At 31.5% G+C, this 18,092-nt stretch overlaps 1 protein-coding gene across 2 annotated transcripts in view; it reads left to right on the forward strand.

Annotated features, from left to right (window-relative positions):
* The window catches only part of LOC123697833 (sialin), a 51,538-nt gene extending 42,733 nt beyond the window's left edge, over nucleotides 1-8,805 (forward strand). For both annotated transcript variants that reach the window (XM_045644396.1, XM_045644397.1), the window contains exons 9-12: nucleotides 5,927-6,074; nucleotides 6,816-6,956; nucleotides 7,548-7,633; nucleotides 8,324-8,805. In XM_045644396.1, the coding sequence (XP_045500352.1) occupies nucleotides 5,927-6,074; nucleotides 6,816-6,956; nucleotides 7,548-7,633; nucleotides 8,324-8,494 (546 nt within the window). In that variant the 3' untranslated portion in view covers nucleotides 8,495-8,805. The remainder of the gene's footprint in view (nucleotides 1-5,926; nucleotides 6,075-6,815; nucleotides 6,957-7,547; nucleotides 7,634-8,323) is intronic.
* The last annotated feature ends 9,287 nt before the right edge of the window (nucleotides 8,806-18,092 follow it).

The following is an 18,092-nucleotide window of genomic DNA, read 5'->3' on the forward strand; positions in this document are numbered from 1 at the left end:
CTGAATCTCAATATAATTAGAAAGAAAATAATAGTGTCGTTATTTCTACCAAAAATTAATTATCCAACCAGGAAAAGCGATAGGTTAAAATAAAATTGCAAATATAAAAATATTCCTATGTACACACAGAAAATTCCTTGTTTTTATTTGCGTGAATTACTATTTAATTGTTACAAAATTGCATCTCTATCGACTGCACGTTTAGGGTATAATTCAATTCTATTTACATTAAAAATATGTAACTATTGTTCCTTAAAAATGGACTGATATTCAAACAATGCACAATATTCATGTTTTCATTTCGTTTTTTCATTGTATCTTAATTGTAATTATAGTATAGCTTATTTATGTTTGGTATATTATGTACAATAAAGAATAAATAAATAAATAAATAAAAAATATTCGCTATACAAAAATAGATGGCGCTGGTATAAATGGTTATCAGATTTTGAGACAAAATTACCAGTTACCAGGTAGTAAGATGTAGTGAAAAATATTTTAATGAGAATGAAGGCGATGGTAATTTGAATATTTTGGTACTTCATTATTTTTTATTAATCGCTGAGCGTGTTATTTTAAATCGCAATATATTAAACTTACAGATTATAAACTTAAAAAATCAGATATAAATAACTTAAATTATTTTAAAGTCTGTGTAATCTCAGATAAAAAAGGAACATTAAACTACAAAAAATAATACAACTCAAAATTCCACACCAATAAGATCCACGGATCACCTACACTGTATCAAGTACACCTCAGATTATCGCGATAGTCATTGTAACTATTCTTTAAAAGAGGGCAAGTTCTAAGTTTTCTGATATATTTTAGCTTATCTGTCACTTAAAATGACAAAAAGGGACATAATATATACATGTACATACATTATCAGCATACGTTGAAACCGGCCCAAAGTCCCTCACACTAAAACAAGATGGCGACCCTAGCGGCAGTCTATTTTTGCGGACTGTACTTTTATTTGCACAAGTGGTTTAACATTAAATTGATTATGTTGTTTTGTATGTACGTTCTTTTCAATATTGTATTCAAGTTAAACTTATATTTTACTCAAATAAAGTATAAATTGTGGTGTTATTTGTTTTACTGTATACCTTATGATTTATTACGTCTTCTGTAACTGCGAAAACTGAGGGTTTATTAATTTCACGTAGTGCTTTTATTTTAAATCTTTATTTAATACAATAATGTAATTACTTTGTTTTATTTGAATAATAAACAAGAAAAAACTTTTAAATTTATACAAAAATCTATTGCTCAAAAATTATAGTACTTTTCAATATGCATAGACAAGGTAGTTACCTAACTAATAAATATAGATATTTATCGTATCGTCTAGTTTTTACTATTATTGTAAGTACTACTTCAAGTTTCAACCAGCCCACAATATATACAAATTATTCTTTACCCATTCGTTCATAAACTTTATCTCTAACACAGTAAAAAACATTACCATTTGCCAGTATACGCAATGTAGGTGTTACATCCTACAATGTGGAATACAAAGCTGTACAAATATTAACACTAACAGATTATACAACTAGAGTTTACACGTGAACCTTATTGAGGTAGGTATGTGCTAATCAAGATTTACATCAAAGATCACCTAAATTATACGTGATCTCATCTAAAGTAAAATAAAAATATAATATACTAGCGGTCCGTCCGGCTTCGCTCGTGGTACATGTTTACGTTTTATCTCCATAAGAACCATCCTCGTACTTCAAGGAATATTTATTTATAAAAAAAATACACTCACCGGCACGGAATCTTGGCCACTTACAAATTTGCCGATAAAAAAAGTTTGAAGTGTTTTTCACAATTTTTTTGTATGCAGATATGTTAACATATTATTTGTTTAATTTTATGGTAAGAAATCATTGAGTTTGAGAATAATCTTTTACCACTTTTTAAGAGTTACACGAAATTTGCGATTTGTGCGGTTAAGCCGAAGTTACGAATTGTTCGTTTTAAACTTTTTTTGATATCGTTTATGCCGTTTTAAGATATTGTTATTGTTGTACTGTAGTCAATGATCATAACAAACAATAAAAAATGCCATTAACATCTGAACAACCTACTCAGGCCATCACAATGTTAGACCAATGACTGCCGCAACGTAAAGTACCTAATGTACAGTATGTACCTCGTTCAGCGATGCACTATGCATGGAGAAGATACCAGGAGACTGGCAGCCACATGTGCAGACCAGGAAATGAAGGTGTGAGGTGCACATCAGCTCGAGAAGACCCGTTTATTGTTCGAGAGATACTCAGAAATGGCTTTCTGACAGTTTTTAGGATACGCCACCGGCTCTAAAACACCAGGATAATAAATGTGAGTGAGCAATCGGTAAGAAGACTAATGAAAGAAGTTAATTTGAAGGTTTGCAGACCAGCACGCTGTCCAGAACTCCTCAGATATCACAGAGAAGCACGTCTTCGTTTTGCACGAGAACATGAAAACTGGACCCACAGCCAGTGCGCTCGTTGGGTGTTCACAGATGGCTGCTAAGGCACTTTTCGAGCTTCTGATAGCCAACAGTCAGTATAGAGGAGACGAGAAGAGAGGTTTTCACACATCACCACACTCAAAATGCGATTTTTCATGGAGGGTCAATAATGGTATGGGGAGGTATAAGTTCCGATGCTCGCACGGAGTTATTTATCGTAGATAATGGCTTAAATTTGATCAGGTATATCGAGGAAATTTTCCAGGAACATGTTCAGCCCTATTACAGGTTTATCAGTGAAGAAAATTTGCTACTTATACACTATAACGCACGTCCGCGTGTCGTACGATACGTATAAGAGTACCTTTAAGAGGTTATTATTGAAAAATTGGAGTGGCCAGCTCGTAGCCCGGATCTTAATCCAATAGAACACATCTGAGACATGCTTAAAAGAAACATAAAGTTCGATTCCAACCCAGCACTAATGTTAGATGAGCTTAAAAATACAGCTGGGGCCGTTTGGTACACTATAGCTCAAGTGGTCTCCAAAAATGTCTTCTAGAGTATGCCAGACTGGATGCAAACAGTGTTTAAGGCAAGAGAACGAAACACCCTTTATTAAAAGGTTCAATTTTTTTTTATGGAAACGTTCTTTCTAATTTTTTAGCATTTTTTAAGAAATCATTTAAATTTCACAGGAAAAGCGTAAATTCTTGTTTAATTCATATCTACTCGGTAGTACTTCTTATTAACTTCCAATTATTACTAAAAGTTAGTAAAAACATTAAAGTAACTAGTTTTGATTAAATTTTTATTAAATTTTGTAGTAGAAAAGAAATAGTGTTATTTTACGCAAAAATTTGCAGTGGCCAAGATTCCGTGCCGGTGAGTGTATAACGAAATCGGTTCAGCCGTTCTCGAGTTATGCGCTTTACCAACACATTTTGCTAAGCATTTTGCGATTCATTTTTATATGTATTATTGACTAGCTTTCCGCCCGCGGCTTCGCCCGCGTTTTCAAAGAAAAACCCGCATAGTTCCCGTTCCCGTGGGATTTCAGGGATAAAACCTAGCCTATGTTACTCGTGGATAATGTAGCTTTCGAATGGTGAAAGAATTTTTCAAATCTGCCAAGTAGTTTCGGAGCCTATTCAATTCATACAAACAAACAAACAAACAAAAAATCAAACCTTTCCTCTTTATAATATTTGTATAGATGTATAGATGTATAGATTTAAATATATGCCCATAATTAATGTTATGTTTCTTAATTACTATAGAATAATATTTATCGTAGAGATGATCAAGGGAATACACTAAAACACTAAGAAGACAACCTTATTTTGTTAAGCTACTTTAAATTGGTTTCTTAAAATTTTAATCAAAATCACGTATCTCCAATGAAAGATCCGAAATAATATGTAATGTCTGGTATTAATAAACTATGGTCTGTTATTAGTTCTTTAAAGTACCAATTTGTTTTAAATTTAAATCATAAACAAACAGTAATTAAATAAAGGACTATTGAATTTTTATTCCCAATTAAGATTAGTCTAATCTACATTTTTATCGTGTCATCAATAAAACATGCTAACTAGCTATAACCAGATATCTTTTGATGCGTAAATCTTAAGCCAGTTAGAACTGGTCTCAACCGGTTTTTGGGAAAGGAAATCGTTGATAAGCCGGCAGGATGTTATGTTGCAATTGTAATGTCATTGATAGGCATTATTAGAGGATGCATCGATTGAATGTAGTTGGATAGGTATACGAAATGTGGGAAGGAATTCGTAGACTATTATATTCGAACTAACATTGTAATTTTTAATCGTGAAAGTTTTTGAGGGTATATGTAGGTATGTTCGTTCACTATTTTTGTACGCACGTAACACAAAACAATAAATTAACACGAGGAAGTTTCCGTTGGTACACGATATACACGTATATTATAATAAAATAAAATAAAAACGTCATTTGACGAAATGTTATGAATACATCGATTAGTATAATTCGAATTAAATTGCCATATCTAAATAAAACGTTTATGTATTGAGGATTGAGATACCGTATGCGCCGGCGCCACAAACACACATGTTTGATTCCGGTAATGGTAATCACGACTTGATAGATCACCTTTTTTATCTATATCTTTATAAATAATATTATTCATAGGTGTTTTTAATTAATTAAATTGTCACAGACCGTTATATAAATTGAGAAAAAAGTTATAGGGATAAAATTGTAATAAATAATTTTTTTATCTGCCTATCAGTAGAATATGTTTATCTAAGGTTTTGTTACGTGAATTCTCCAATAAAATATTATGAAAAGACGAACTAGCCTAGTAATCTTTTAGTTTCAGGACAGACCACACCAATACTACACCATATTGAAATAATGTTCTTCGATTACTCCTCGATATTGTTGATTTCTGTCAATTAAACAAGTCAACTTACATACAAACTATATCACAGATAATCCAAATAAACAACAGGATATAAACTATTAACGTAATCTCAAATTAACCGATTTCTAATCTTAACTGACAGATAATATTAAACCGGGGTTTACCTAGTGTTTATAGATCAGGTTTCATAAGGTTAATGAACATAGGATCATTAACAACAAAAAGTACGCGGCGCCGGTCGTACATTCCACGCGTTTTCTATTTATATTTTATACTATGATTATAAATACAAGTCTATTTAAAGATTATCACAGGCCTAATTGCTAGCAATTAATATATGGAAAGTTCGTAATTGCTGTGGAGATTAGCATTTTAAATCGATTATGTAGAGATATAGGATTATCTTCGTCTGGTATATTTTTGTAATTCAGATATTTTACATCTTGAGTTATATCGCAATAATTATCATGTACATTGTACATCTATATTATCGTATATACCAACATTTTATTCGAATTGATAAAATGCATTTATTACAATGAGAGTAATCCACAAGAAACTCGATACTTATGTCTTTTACGGAATTTAATAACTGAATACATGGCAATACTCAGATTGTCAATTTGTCAGGTAATTGCCGAACTCGTATTTTATGCGTGAGAATAAAACAGCTACACTCTAGGTGTTTCACTAGCTGCTAGAGTCTAGACCAATAAAAGGCCGTTGCCATTAAAATACAATACTGAGTGTATAACCTGTCCTTCCTTTTAAGTCATTGGCTGATTTTTGAAGTGAAAACTTCTTTAGCGGCGTTGGGTATAAAATCTTAAACTCGCGTCAGGACACGTGGCCTGATCGAAAAAGCGTAAGACGGATTTTTTTTTTTAGCCCTTATATTCCATGCGTAAGACGGATACCATTCCAAAATATCAAACATGCTGAACGTTAATAATCAAGTTTTCACTTCTGCCGGCACTCCCGGAGTGCAACCCGTCTTTTTAAATTTTTTCTAATAGATCTAAAGTATTATATACTTTTTTACATTACAGAATGGTCTCCTATCCTCCCTCCCTTACCTGGGCAAGTATCTCTGCGCATTGGCATCATCAGTACTAGCTGACTCGTTGCGAAGAACCGGCAGATTGTCTACTACAACAGCAAGGAAACTGTTCACAGGCGTCGCTGTTGGGTTGCCTGGTATGTGTATAAACTATAAATGGATATTTATATTTTACTAGCTATTCCCCGCGGTTTTACCCGCATTGATCTGCTCCTGATGGTCTTAGCGTGATGATATAGCCTATAGCCTTCTTCGATAAATGAGCTATCTAACACCGAAATAATTTTTCAAATCGGACCAGTAGTTCCCGAGATTAGCGCGTTCAAACAAACAAACAATCAAACAAACAAACTCTTCAGCTTTATAATATTAGTATAGATAATAGGTATAGGTATATCAATAAAGTCTAGGGCTATTTTGTATTGCAAAAAAAATATTTAATAATCTTGTGATATTGTAAATAGACGAATTAATATAGCTTATTTTAAGATCTTTAATAAAAAATAAAAACGTTTTATGATTTTTTATTATTATTTTGTTTTAAAATAATGATCTTTATTCATTGTTACAAAACTAATTTAAATTAAAATTAGATTATATAGAAATTTTGTAAATTCTGGTCAACAGTTTTCTAAATTACTAGCTTACCGCCCGCGGCTTCGCCCGCTTTGTTTATACTCTATCTATTCACTCTATCTATTAAAAAAACCGCATCTAAATCCATTGCGTAGTTTTAAAGATTTAAGCATACAAAGGGACATAGGGACAGAGAAATCGACTTTGTTTTATACTATGTAGTGATACTTAAGTCTTACATTTCCATTTTCCTATACTAAAATACATACTATTTTATATTTTAATACCCAATTTACCTGCAGGTATACTAATGATAGCGCAGGCATTCTTCGGTCACGACCGCGTGTGGTCGATCGCGATATTCACACTCGCTCTGACGATCAACGGCGCGGTCACAGCTGGATATCTTGGAAATGGACTCGATATTGCGCCTAATTTTAGTGGTAAGTTGTTTTTGTAGGTTTAAAGGAAAAAAAAAGCAAAAAAAATGTCATTTTTTGTACGTTTTGTCATATTTTTTTTCAACATTTTATAATAATTAAGAAGAAAAAATAACGTACTTGTATTTTTTTAACATTTTTTGTAATTTTTATGAGTTTTCACGGTATAATATGTTATACCGTCAGTTAAGGTTCAGAAGCGCTAAGCCGTTTCTGAATAAAAAGCCTTGAATTTGAAATGTAAACAAATTATTGATACCTACAATTAAAGTTGCAAACAAACAAACATTTTATCTTATATTGTGTTTAGCAAATAAAAAAAACTAGAACACGTTGATATCACAATGAACCTTGACATTTTCTAAAAAAAAATATACCATGACTTCAAAATTCATTATCATGATAACATTTTTGGAAATTAAAAATGGCATAACATTTCGATGTAGTTCACATTTTTTTAACATAGGTATAGTTTCATAGTTCATACATATTAACCTCCTCGCGTACTTAATGCTACTACATATAAATAATATTTAGGTAATGATTATTCTTGAGTGTTTTTTGAAGTCGGTTAAAAATTATTAATTTTTACAGGAACTATCTTCGGTATTGCCAACACGCTATCTTCATTCGGCGGCTGGCTGTCAACGTTCATGGTCGGAGAACTTACCAAACATCATGTAAGTTTATTAACATTTAATTATTTGACACTTAATTACAAGTTAATGAGATTGTCCATTTTCACAATTTCCCAATATATGAAAATAATATGAATTAAAAAATTTTGTTTGAGTTCGATCTGGTCCTTTATTTCCAATGGATCACAATATGATGGCGGTTTTAATTTTTGGTTAAAATATTTTAGCGTAATAAGGCTGTCAATTGTTATCTTATCAAATTCTTTTGTTCCTACTTTTTATTTTGTAATATTGAACTCTATATTTAATGAAGAATAAATACCCATAAACCCATACCCATACCATACCCATATAAATACCCATACCATATATGTAAATATATTAATTAATGTCTCCCCGTGACCACGCTCGCTGTAAAGTGTTCGAAACGTCGGGAAAATAATATAATGAATAAATCGCGTTTAAAATCCGTTAAAAAGTCTTTAATTTCTAAATGTATAATACTCGCGTAAAACTAAACACTAGAAAATACTAAGAATAAATACATTTTCGAAATTATAAACCAACGGATTTTAAACGCAATTTAACTGGGCAAATCAGAAAATCTGTTCAAATCTTTTCTAAATGTATTGCGTAAAATCAACGCGTTTAAAATCCTTTAAAGCCAATACTAAAGATAATACTCGCGTTAAATAAAACAAGAAAATACTAATTATATTTTTTTAATTCCAGAACACATACGAGCAATGGCAGATAGTATTCTTCATTCTCGCGGGCACATACACGGCGGGTGCTCTAATGTTCACCATCTTTGGTTCCGGGGAATTACAATCTTGGAACTCACCACAAAACGTTCCTAGCAAGGAAGAAGAGCCGCTAAATGATAAGGAAATTAAGGTTTAGGGAGGTAAAATAAGGGAGGATTTTAGGAACTGCAGGATAAGGGTGCTTTTCCACTAATAATGTGCGTAATGTGTTTGTAAGTAACCAATAGTATCGCTGCAAACTAAATGAAGCGATATGATTGTCTCTTTATTACAAACACATTCCTCGCTACACAATCTCACACATTTTTGGTGCATAAGCACCCTAAATGTAAAAAATATGCTAGAAGCATACTAAATATAAAAAATCTGAAAGTGATTCATTAAAATTCGAAAGAATTTATTCAATAGTGAAAAAATGACACTTCCTTGAGAAGCGAAATCTTCAAAATACAAAAAAAAAAAACGTTTCATTCAAAAAATAATATTACAAAAAATCTCGAATATTTGAAAAAAAACCTCATGCATACAATTATTGCCAAGATGCGGTTTCTAAATCCTCGTGTAGTATATTATTATCTCAATCTATCTGTTATGTACAAACAAGACAAATTCGTAGTAGAATTATTTATTTATTAATTATAAATGTTCGTGTTCACTTATGTATCTACAATCTGTATATTACAAAGTTGCGATTTATTTTTTTAATGAATTTTAATTCATTTTTGAAAAATCGCGACTATTTTAAAATACTTACCATATTGGTACTTATAGTTGTTTATTCTTCAGTCAATAGGAACAACTTTTAGTCTCTATATAATTGAAGTGAAACTTCTTTATCGGGGTTGGAAAAAATTTAGTAACATTTTTTCGTTACGCGTGACATTTTTCCGTTACGCGCCATCTTTTTCTTATCCCTACCACGCGTGATTCGACGTTTCTGTAAAGTTGCATATAGTAAATTATTACATAAAGAAGTTTCACTTCTTACGTGTGTACACTAGTACACGCACACATTTGTTTTATTAAAGATTTAGTTGTATGAAATAAATTTTGATTCCATATTTTCGGAATTAAATATGAATCAAAATTTATTATTTTTGAAGTTACTTTTCAGTATAGCGCGTCACACACGGTGAATATACTATAATATTTTATGTTAAGATACTCTAATATAAAACGTTATAGTATCTTAAGGTATCCGGTATCATCCTGTTACAAATGACCCGAAATTTTGTGGGTCATTTGTAACAGGATGGCGGTTCTACAGGGGTCTTAGTACGCAATGACAAAGAGAAAAATGGTCAGAACGCTGATACCGGATACCTTAAGATACTATAACGTTTTATATTAGAGTATCTTAACATAAAATATTACAGTATCTTCACCGTGTGTGACGCGATTATTTCTTGCACAAAGTAAGTTTGTGAAAGTGATTTGTATTGCGTGCCACGCACAGAGATAAAACTTCTTATAACCTGAAACATTAACTGATTGAGTCATAAATTATTATACTATACTAGCTTTCGCGGCTTCGCCCGCTTTGTCTAAAACCTAATTAATTACTAGCTTATCGCCCGCGGCTTCGCCCGCTTTCTCTAAAACGATTTGAGATTTAAACTATCCTATCTCTCAAGTTGGATCGAACTGCACATGGTGTGCGAATTTTATTATAATCGGTTAAGTGGTTTAGGAGTCCATTGAGGACAAACATTGTGACACGAGATTTATATATATTAAAGATATACTAAAACCTTCCTCAACTTTCATTGAAAAAAACTGCATCAAAATCTGTTGCGTAATTTTAAAGATCCAAGCATACATTGATACAGACGGCGGAAAGCAACTTTCTAGGTAGTAATGTGGAAATGAGATAACAACACAGTGCAAGAGAGACATCTGTATGTATTTTTGTCAAATTTATAATTCAATTAATTAATGATTCAGGTTCTTTAAAAATATGTGAAGTTTTATTTCAAAAAAAGGCTGATAATGTTTGTGATGTAATGACGTCCCGGCTCGCGCAACGGACTCACGATTGTCAAGTGATAGGAACCCGACTCATTGTAAATTAGACATAAGTTCATAGGAGTGTGCGGCCCTCTAAAATCTACAACTACAGATATATTCATAGATAAAAGTGTGCCGAGCACACGTGTCAGAAGTGAAACTTCTTTAGCAAGGTTCAAATACCAAAATTGTCGCCTCACTCCATGATGTGACGGTATTGAAATGACGCGATCTTGAAATTTTACCTTCAACGCGGCTAAAGAAGTTTCACTTCAAAAACTTGACAGATGTCAAGGGACACGGATGGAACGAAGTTTATAAAATAACTTAATTAAAGCAAAAAGTGTTGTTACAGATTTTGGTCTTAAATCCCGTCTAGCCCTCTTTCGCAAGGCGATAATGAACTTCGTTCCAAAAATGCTATTTAAATAGGTATAATATTGTTCTGAAGCAAACTTTTTAAGCAGATAATTCCCAATAAAAGATATTGTATTTCGGGACCAAGGGCCGCACACTCCATAGTGTAAGTCGTAAGTATTCTCGTAAGTATCAATTATTTATTTTTCTAACGCGAGTATTTAGGAAATTCACAGCCATTCTCTATAACCGGGGTCGTCTCCGTGGACCATAGACAAGTCTCGTTGTAAGTAAGACGTAGATATTAAGGGTAAGCCATGTTTCGCACTTAGCTTTATTACAAGGGACAATGCTATTTGTGCATTTCAACAACTGTGATAAAGAGGTTTGTCTATGGCATATCGCTTTAGTGTCTATTACGCTCTTGTATCTATAGTACTTTTTGAATTTCGAATTTTTAATGGCTAATTGTAGTTCCTAAATTACGATCAGTATTTCGTTTTTCGTGTCCGAGCCACAGATACAATGGCAGGGTATTCCCGTTGTATAAATTTAAGGCAGTCTGTGGCAAGTTATATACTCTGTACCGATCAATGAATAAGTAAAAAGGTGTAGATAGGTTATTAGCTACGTAATTAGCACTTCAAGAATAGTACGTCGAAATCTGGCCAATTAGCCAGGTTTACATCAGTTGTTTCTTTCGCTCACGATATTTGAATGATGCCATCTCACTTTGAGTTGTGCGTGCGTAAGGGTCAACTCACACCAAAAGAGCGGCGAAGGGCAGCGAAGCGGAGCGCAGTTTCCGTGTCATATGAATTTTTACTTTATTGTCATTAATATAAAACTTATTATCGCCTGAGAAACTCGAGCCCGCGACTCGTTCGAGTTGTGAGTTTCGGTGTGAGTTGACCCTTAGTATGCCCTTTTTAAGATCAAATGTTGTGTTAGTAACCTATCTGCACCTTTTTTACATCATTGGTACCGATGGCGTTTTAGTCCGTTTCATATTGCTATATATATCTTACTAGATAAGTAGATAAATATGATACAGTTACTTTTAATGAATGAACAAACATAATAAATGTATGTCCATATAAAATAGTATGAATGTGAAGCAATAAATGAAAACGAGTCCCAATGAGCAAATGATTTTAATAGTAATAAATGAATTGTACAATTTGCATTTTTTTCGATGTCTTTATCCATGTATTTGTAAGTAATTCTGAATTGTATTAAGCATTTCATGTGTAATTGAGCTATTTATATATGAATATTTAAAACTGTGTATCATTCTAATACATGTAACATTAAGACTTGTTGAATGTCTCCAATGACTATGTAATTTGTGAACCAATTTTTTTTTCAATAAAGTTTTCAAAAAATATCTTTGTGTTTTATTTGTTTCTTTTGTCATTTAATTATTTCAAGAAAATGGCGGGATGGCCTATTTAACAGCATATCACAAACACATTTAGAATCACAATTCACAACACAGTAAAAAATCAATATTTTATAAATTTATAAAGAATAGAAAAAACGAGTGGCTGAATTGGTCAGGCATCCGCCCCGGTTTGGCGCGAAAGGATGCGGGTTCGAGTCCCGCCTCGTGATCGAATTTAAAATTCGAACCGAGAGGTTAGCCGTCAACTGTCCCGTTCTTGTCATAGAATTCTTTTATAAATAAAATAGGAATACTATTTCTATCGTGTATCGTGAGGCACATCATTTTTTTTGATTGGGGAGAGTTAGGTTAGTCTTTGTATTATAAAAACTACACAGAAATTATAGCCCAGCTTTGATTTGTTTTTATTAGTGACATCAACAACTGGTGTAATAAAATTGGCTGCATTTTTCAAACCAACTTTGATTACTGATATATTGATTATTCATAAATCTGATTAGGAATACAGTTTTGTTGTTTGTTTTTGATGAAAATTGCCTCGTGATGTATGAGTTATGCGGAAAGTTAGCCTATTTTGTGCATAATGTACCTACCATAATATTAAATTCGGTCAGTAATTTAGGCTTGATTTTTCAAGCCTTTGATTTTTCATTTTTCAATGTCTTTTGTAATACATTAGATTTTAGAATAATTAAAGTTTTATCAGGGGTTTTATTTTGAAGTCTACTTTCAAAAACAGTGGATAATAAATAAAACACAGCACAGTAACTTATGATATTTTATTGAAGAAACAGTTTAGCACAGCCTAGCTGTTCCTACGAAGCTACCTAGCTCAGCGAGTGAGTGCACCACTCAGTGAGTGACCCACTCAGCGAGTGAGTGCTACACTCAGTGAGTGGGTTCGAACGATGTATGGTAACGCTGAAACTATCACAGGAGTACTATTATTAAGTCTGTGAATAAAGCCTTAAATACGTTGGCTGCATTTTGACATGAGTTTGCTTGTACAGGGCAGTCAGTTACACGTATTTTTTTTGTGCACTGTAAGCTCACAGAGTTGATAATATACATTTTTTGATATATTTTGGAATTCGATATTTTAACCGATTTCCATATTATATTTTTGAATTGTACTCCAACAAAACAACATTCCTTGACACGCCACACATTTTTTTTTTAATTTCTATCACATTTTTTTCTCTGTGAATAACGTGAAATTGTGATTTATTGTTTTCTAAACATGCTCATGTCAAAATGCAAACCAAAAAGAGCGAAACCTGGATTAATTATCACATGAATGAGTGCATATAACTAACACTAACATACCCAATGCTATGCATCCCTTACACTATGCGTGAAATTAACCTTTATTTTAAATGTTACCGGAGTCAAGCACCAATTATCGCTTACTGTATTTAGATTATGTACGAAAAATATATTTTTAGCTGTAATTTTATGTTTGGGATAAAACGGGCTTTTAGTTCCAATTAGAATTATTTTAAAACAGATGTTTAATTATTTGGTAAGTTATGAAGTTTTTTAGTTGTATAAAAATAATTGATTTTCAGAAGTTTAAATATAAACGTAAAAACCCGTTTTAATGTAGTTTACACGATAATTGATTACTTGAGTTTGCAGAAAATATTTTTTAGAGATATTCAACAATTTCGTTCTGCCATATAAAAGATGGTCATAAATAAATAAAAAAGAAAGTGTATGCCGAGCACACGTGTCAGAAGTGAAACTTCTTTGGCAACATTCAGATCGTCGTCTTACGTGACGGTATTGTCATGATGCGTCCTTGAAATTTTACTCTCAATGCGCCCAAAGAAGTTTCCCTTAAAAAAATATTTTTCTTTCAGACTGTTCATTGTTACTATGAATAAAATCAATTAAAATTTAGCAAAAATAATAAAAAAAAACATGGGATAAAGATGGAAAAAAAATATTTTTTAAATTGATATATTCTGCAAACTCGTACATAAAATAGTCTATCCTGCAAGTGGTTACTCACGCCCGCCCGGATGCCAATCATAGTCTAGAAACAATTTAAACATTTTACATTTTAAACAATTTGGTCAATTCGCTAAAATTACGCAACAATAACACTGTGGAGTGATGTTGGTCATTTTTTTTTTAGTTTTTTTGCAAATAATTTAATAATAAATTTAAATTTTGTGTATATATTTTTAAATAAATACTGAAAATAGCATAAGGGAAACTCAAATTTAACAAAAAATACGAATAAAATCAACTTTTTTTTTGTTTATTTCCATGTTTTTGTAGTCATTATTTTAGCCACATCACTCCACGTAAACAGGCGAATCGAAATAGTTCTAAAACCATTTCATGTCACCTTACATTAAACAAAATTATACAATTTACACATAATTGACGATATTTAAGTTAAAACACCAAGTGATACAAGCAATTTTATCAATTTAGATACAATTTTTACATAACTTTAGCGGATATAACAAAAAAATTATTAATAGAGAGAAAAAACTCGTCTTAATTTAAGAATAAAATTTTAAGTAGACAAAAATTTTAGCTTCTCAAAAGAACTAAAATTGAAATTTTTTATCTTTTTATAACCAAATGTTTAATAATTCCATTATTAATAATATTTACAATGCTGGTAACATCGTTTTAAGTTTTTTCATAAATTAGTTATTTTTAAATAGCGGGGTAAGATTATGGAAGTGGTAACTCAGTGCATCGAATGCAATTAACTACGGACTAGACGGAAATAAGGTGCGATACGTGTGAGACGCGGGATTTATTATTTCTTCACAAACATTTTTTATAAGTCACTTAAAAATGTTAATTTATTTTAATAAGTGAAATATAATAACAATTACAGAATGTAACGATTTTAAAATGGCAACTCATGCTAGGAATAGACTCTAATCTATACAGGGTGTCCCACTATTGGTATACTAAGCGCGAAGACACTGAACACGTAAAAAATACTTAAACAACAAAATACGTCAAAAATGTTTTGCTAAATTTTTACTGAAAATCTACGTTTTCTTCTCTAGCTTTGCGCAGCCAGCATATACTTACTGCTTCGCTAATGTGAGCATTTTCTCTTTGAAAACAGTATCTTAAACGATAGCTCACGTGCGGGTGGCAAAGTTGCTTGTTTTGGATGTACACATAGTTTTAAGAAATCATGTATTTGAAAAAAAAATGCGTCTGGAATTTTATTAAAAATAATAATTAAGTCATATTATTCAATCGAATTTTTTGAGTCTTTAAAAATAATCTTGATAAGAGTCAAGAATAATATATTCGACGCTTGTTAAACAATTTTTACAACATTATAAACGAGAGTTGCTATTTTGAAAATTGTGAACTATGTTCGTAACTATTTTTTTCTTTTAATATTTGCACGTGTTCATAAATTATTTTTATATGTTCTTTGAGACATAAAATAGTATTTCAGTTTGTGGAGAAACAATTTATCGCGCGTTTCTCAAAGCGAGATTAACAATAAATATTTAGGCACCATATTCTTGATCCGCCTTAACCGTTACCGTGTGTTTTGCGGGTAAATCTAGATAACATTATAAAATTAAAACTATTTTATCATTTATGACCTTTTTTTTTTGAATATTTTTGTTTTTACGTTTAAACGAAAAGTGCACGGATCATATCACATCAAGTTTTAGAATTAAGCAATATTCAATTAATATACTTACTTTAGTTGTATAAAACATCCTCATTGACTAAAACTGTTGACTTGAAAACTTGACTTTACATTTATCTTTAGTTTTTCTTGTAATGCTGTGTACATCTATAATAGGGTCAAGCATTAGAATATTCTTACTTTGTATTTATTATTAAGGAATGATGTATGCGTGATCTGTCGATGTACCCTAATAAATAAATAAATATTTTTCAGTTAATTTTAATTATAAAGGAAAATGCTTAAAATTTAAATATTGAAAGAAGTGTGAAGTTTTACCCAAAAAAGATTTCGAACAGTACTCATTAAAATAGACTTAGGCTGGTGGACCTCTCCTAGAACGTTTTTCAATAAAAATATCTTTAAAAACACAAAAAAAATCTAAATTCTATCTAGATTTACCCCCAAAGCCGTCTCTACTCCCTTCCAATTCCTTTAGGAACTATGTGCAAACAATGAAAAATAGTGAAAAAGCCTGTGCCTTAACCTAACCTTACCTACCTACGTCTATCCAAGGCAATGTCATGAAGCATACTTGTTAATTCTAAATATTTATTACTAATACAGAATAACTTTGAGAACCTTTGCCTTAGAAAATCAGTAATTTTTGAATCTATAACTTATAATATAAATCTCGTGTCACAATGTTTGTCCTCAATGGACTCCTAAACCACTTAATCGATTATAATAAAATTCGCACACCATGTGCAGTTCGATCCAACTTGAAAGATAGGATAGTTTAAACATGTAGGTACCACGGGCGAAGCCGGGGCGGACCGCTAGTAAACTTATATTTTTTAAAGTCGAATTAGTAATCGAATTAGTAAACAATTTGAGCCATGTTTTAAAAGTTAAATATCAGGCAGAGGTTCTCAAACTTATGCCATTAATTAATTAAATAAATTACAATAAATCCAATGTTTTATCGTTGTGATTTTATTTATGGAATTGACTAAGAACTTAATTGACAAAATATACGAGGTAGAACATAGGTTTAAAAATAAATTAACTTTAATATTACAAGGTGTTTGAATTACAAATAAGAAATATTTTTTTTTTAATGAGAGCATTATCAGAGGTCATTGTTTTAGTAATTTTTGTTTTTACAATACAATAAGAAATTACACACGAGGCCGAGTTAAGTATTAGTTTGAATGTAATAAGAATGTACTGCAATTCTACACAGCTACCTAATTGATGTAGGTAGTTGATAACAAAACGCAGCAAGTCAACGACTATTAGCAAAGTGAGGGTAGTTGGGTCGAACGTCGTATAAACAACGTCCGAGTCCATAGACACGATTCGTATGAATGCGCCACGAGTCAAAGGAAAGCGGCATTTTATAGTATTCAACAGCTACAGTGCCACAAACTTAACAGTCCCGGTGGCAAAAACTAGAACTACGTGCCGCTTTTTTGAAATGTCCCATTTTCACAGACTTTTCATACGGAATATTTTGTATAAATAAAACGTTACTTATGAATGTTAATTTACAACATTGGCAATGACATTATTTTTACCCTTGCATCCGGGGAAATACTATTTAGGGCCGATTTTTCAATGCTTGGATAAAATTTATCCGTCCAATAAAGTATTACACGATAATATTAAAATGTCACGCAAACTGTCAAATACGGGCAATTAGAATACGTTTTTAAAAAAGTAGTTTTATACATTACCTATTCGACGAATAAGTTTTAACCAAATATTGAAAAATCAGCCCTTAGCGGCACTAAAATCAACATCAGTGACACCGTCACCGGTTCAGTTAAGTTTGTGGCACTGTAAAGATGTTTTGACAGGAAATAGTGACAACTATTCATACACAAAATTATTAAATCAAAAGTTACGTCTAACAATACTATAGATTTTCACAGACAAATTGGTGTTTTCATTTTACTTGCTTGGTAGATAAATATCATAATTTTAATTCCTTTTCCATTCCGTTTTCTATTGACTAATGTAAATGTCTTATTTGTAATTTAAACGCTATACTGAAATTAATATCACATAATCAAGTTCTTAAGTACCCAAAATGTACATGAGTTACAGTCACTTAACAATATCAAAAGTTACAATATTTTTATAATCCTAGAAATGAATAAGTACATATTTATACAAGAAATATACAACGAATTACACACAAATCAACATTAAAATATAACACACACTTTAAAAATAATTAACATAAGTCAAAATTATAACAATATTTATTTTTAAAACAATTTTAACAATTTACGACTATGAATTTTACGAATTTTAAAACCAGTTTCT

Source organism: Colias croceus, chromosome 15 (genome assembly GCF_905220415.1).
Source record: "Colias croceus chromosome 15, ilColCroc2.1".
In the NCBI taxonomy this organism is placed as follows: domain Eukaryota; kingdom Metazoa; phylum Arthropoda; class Insecta; order Lepidoptera; family Pieridae; genus Colias; species Colias croceus.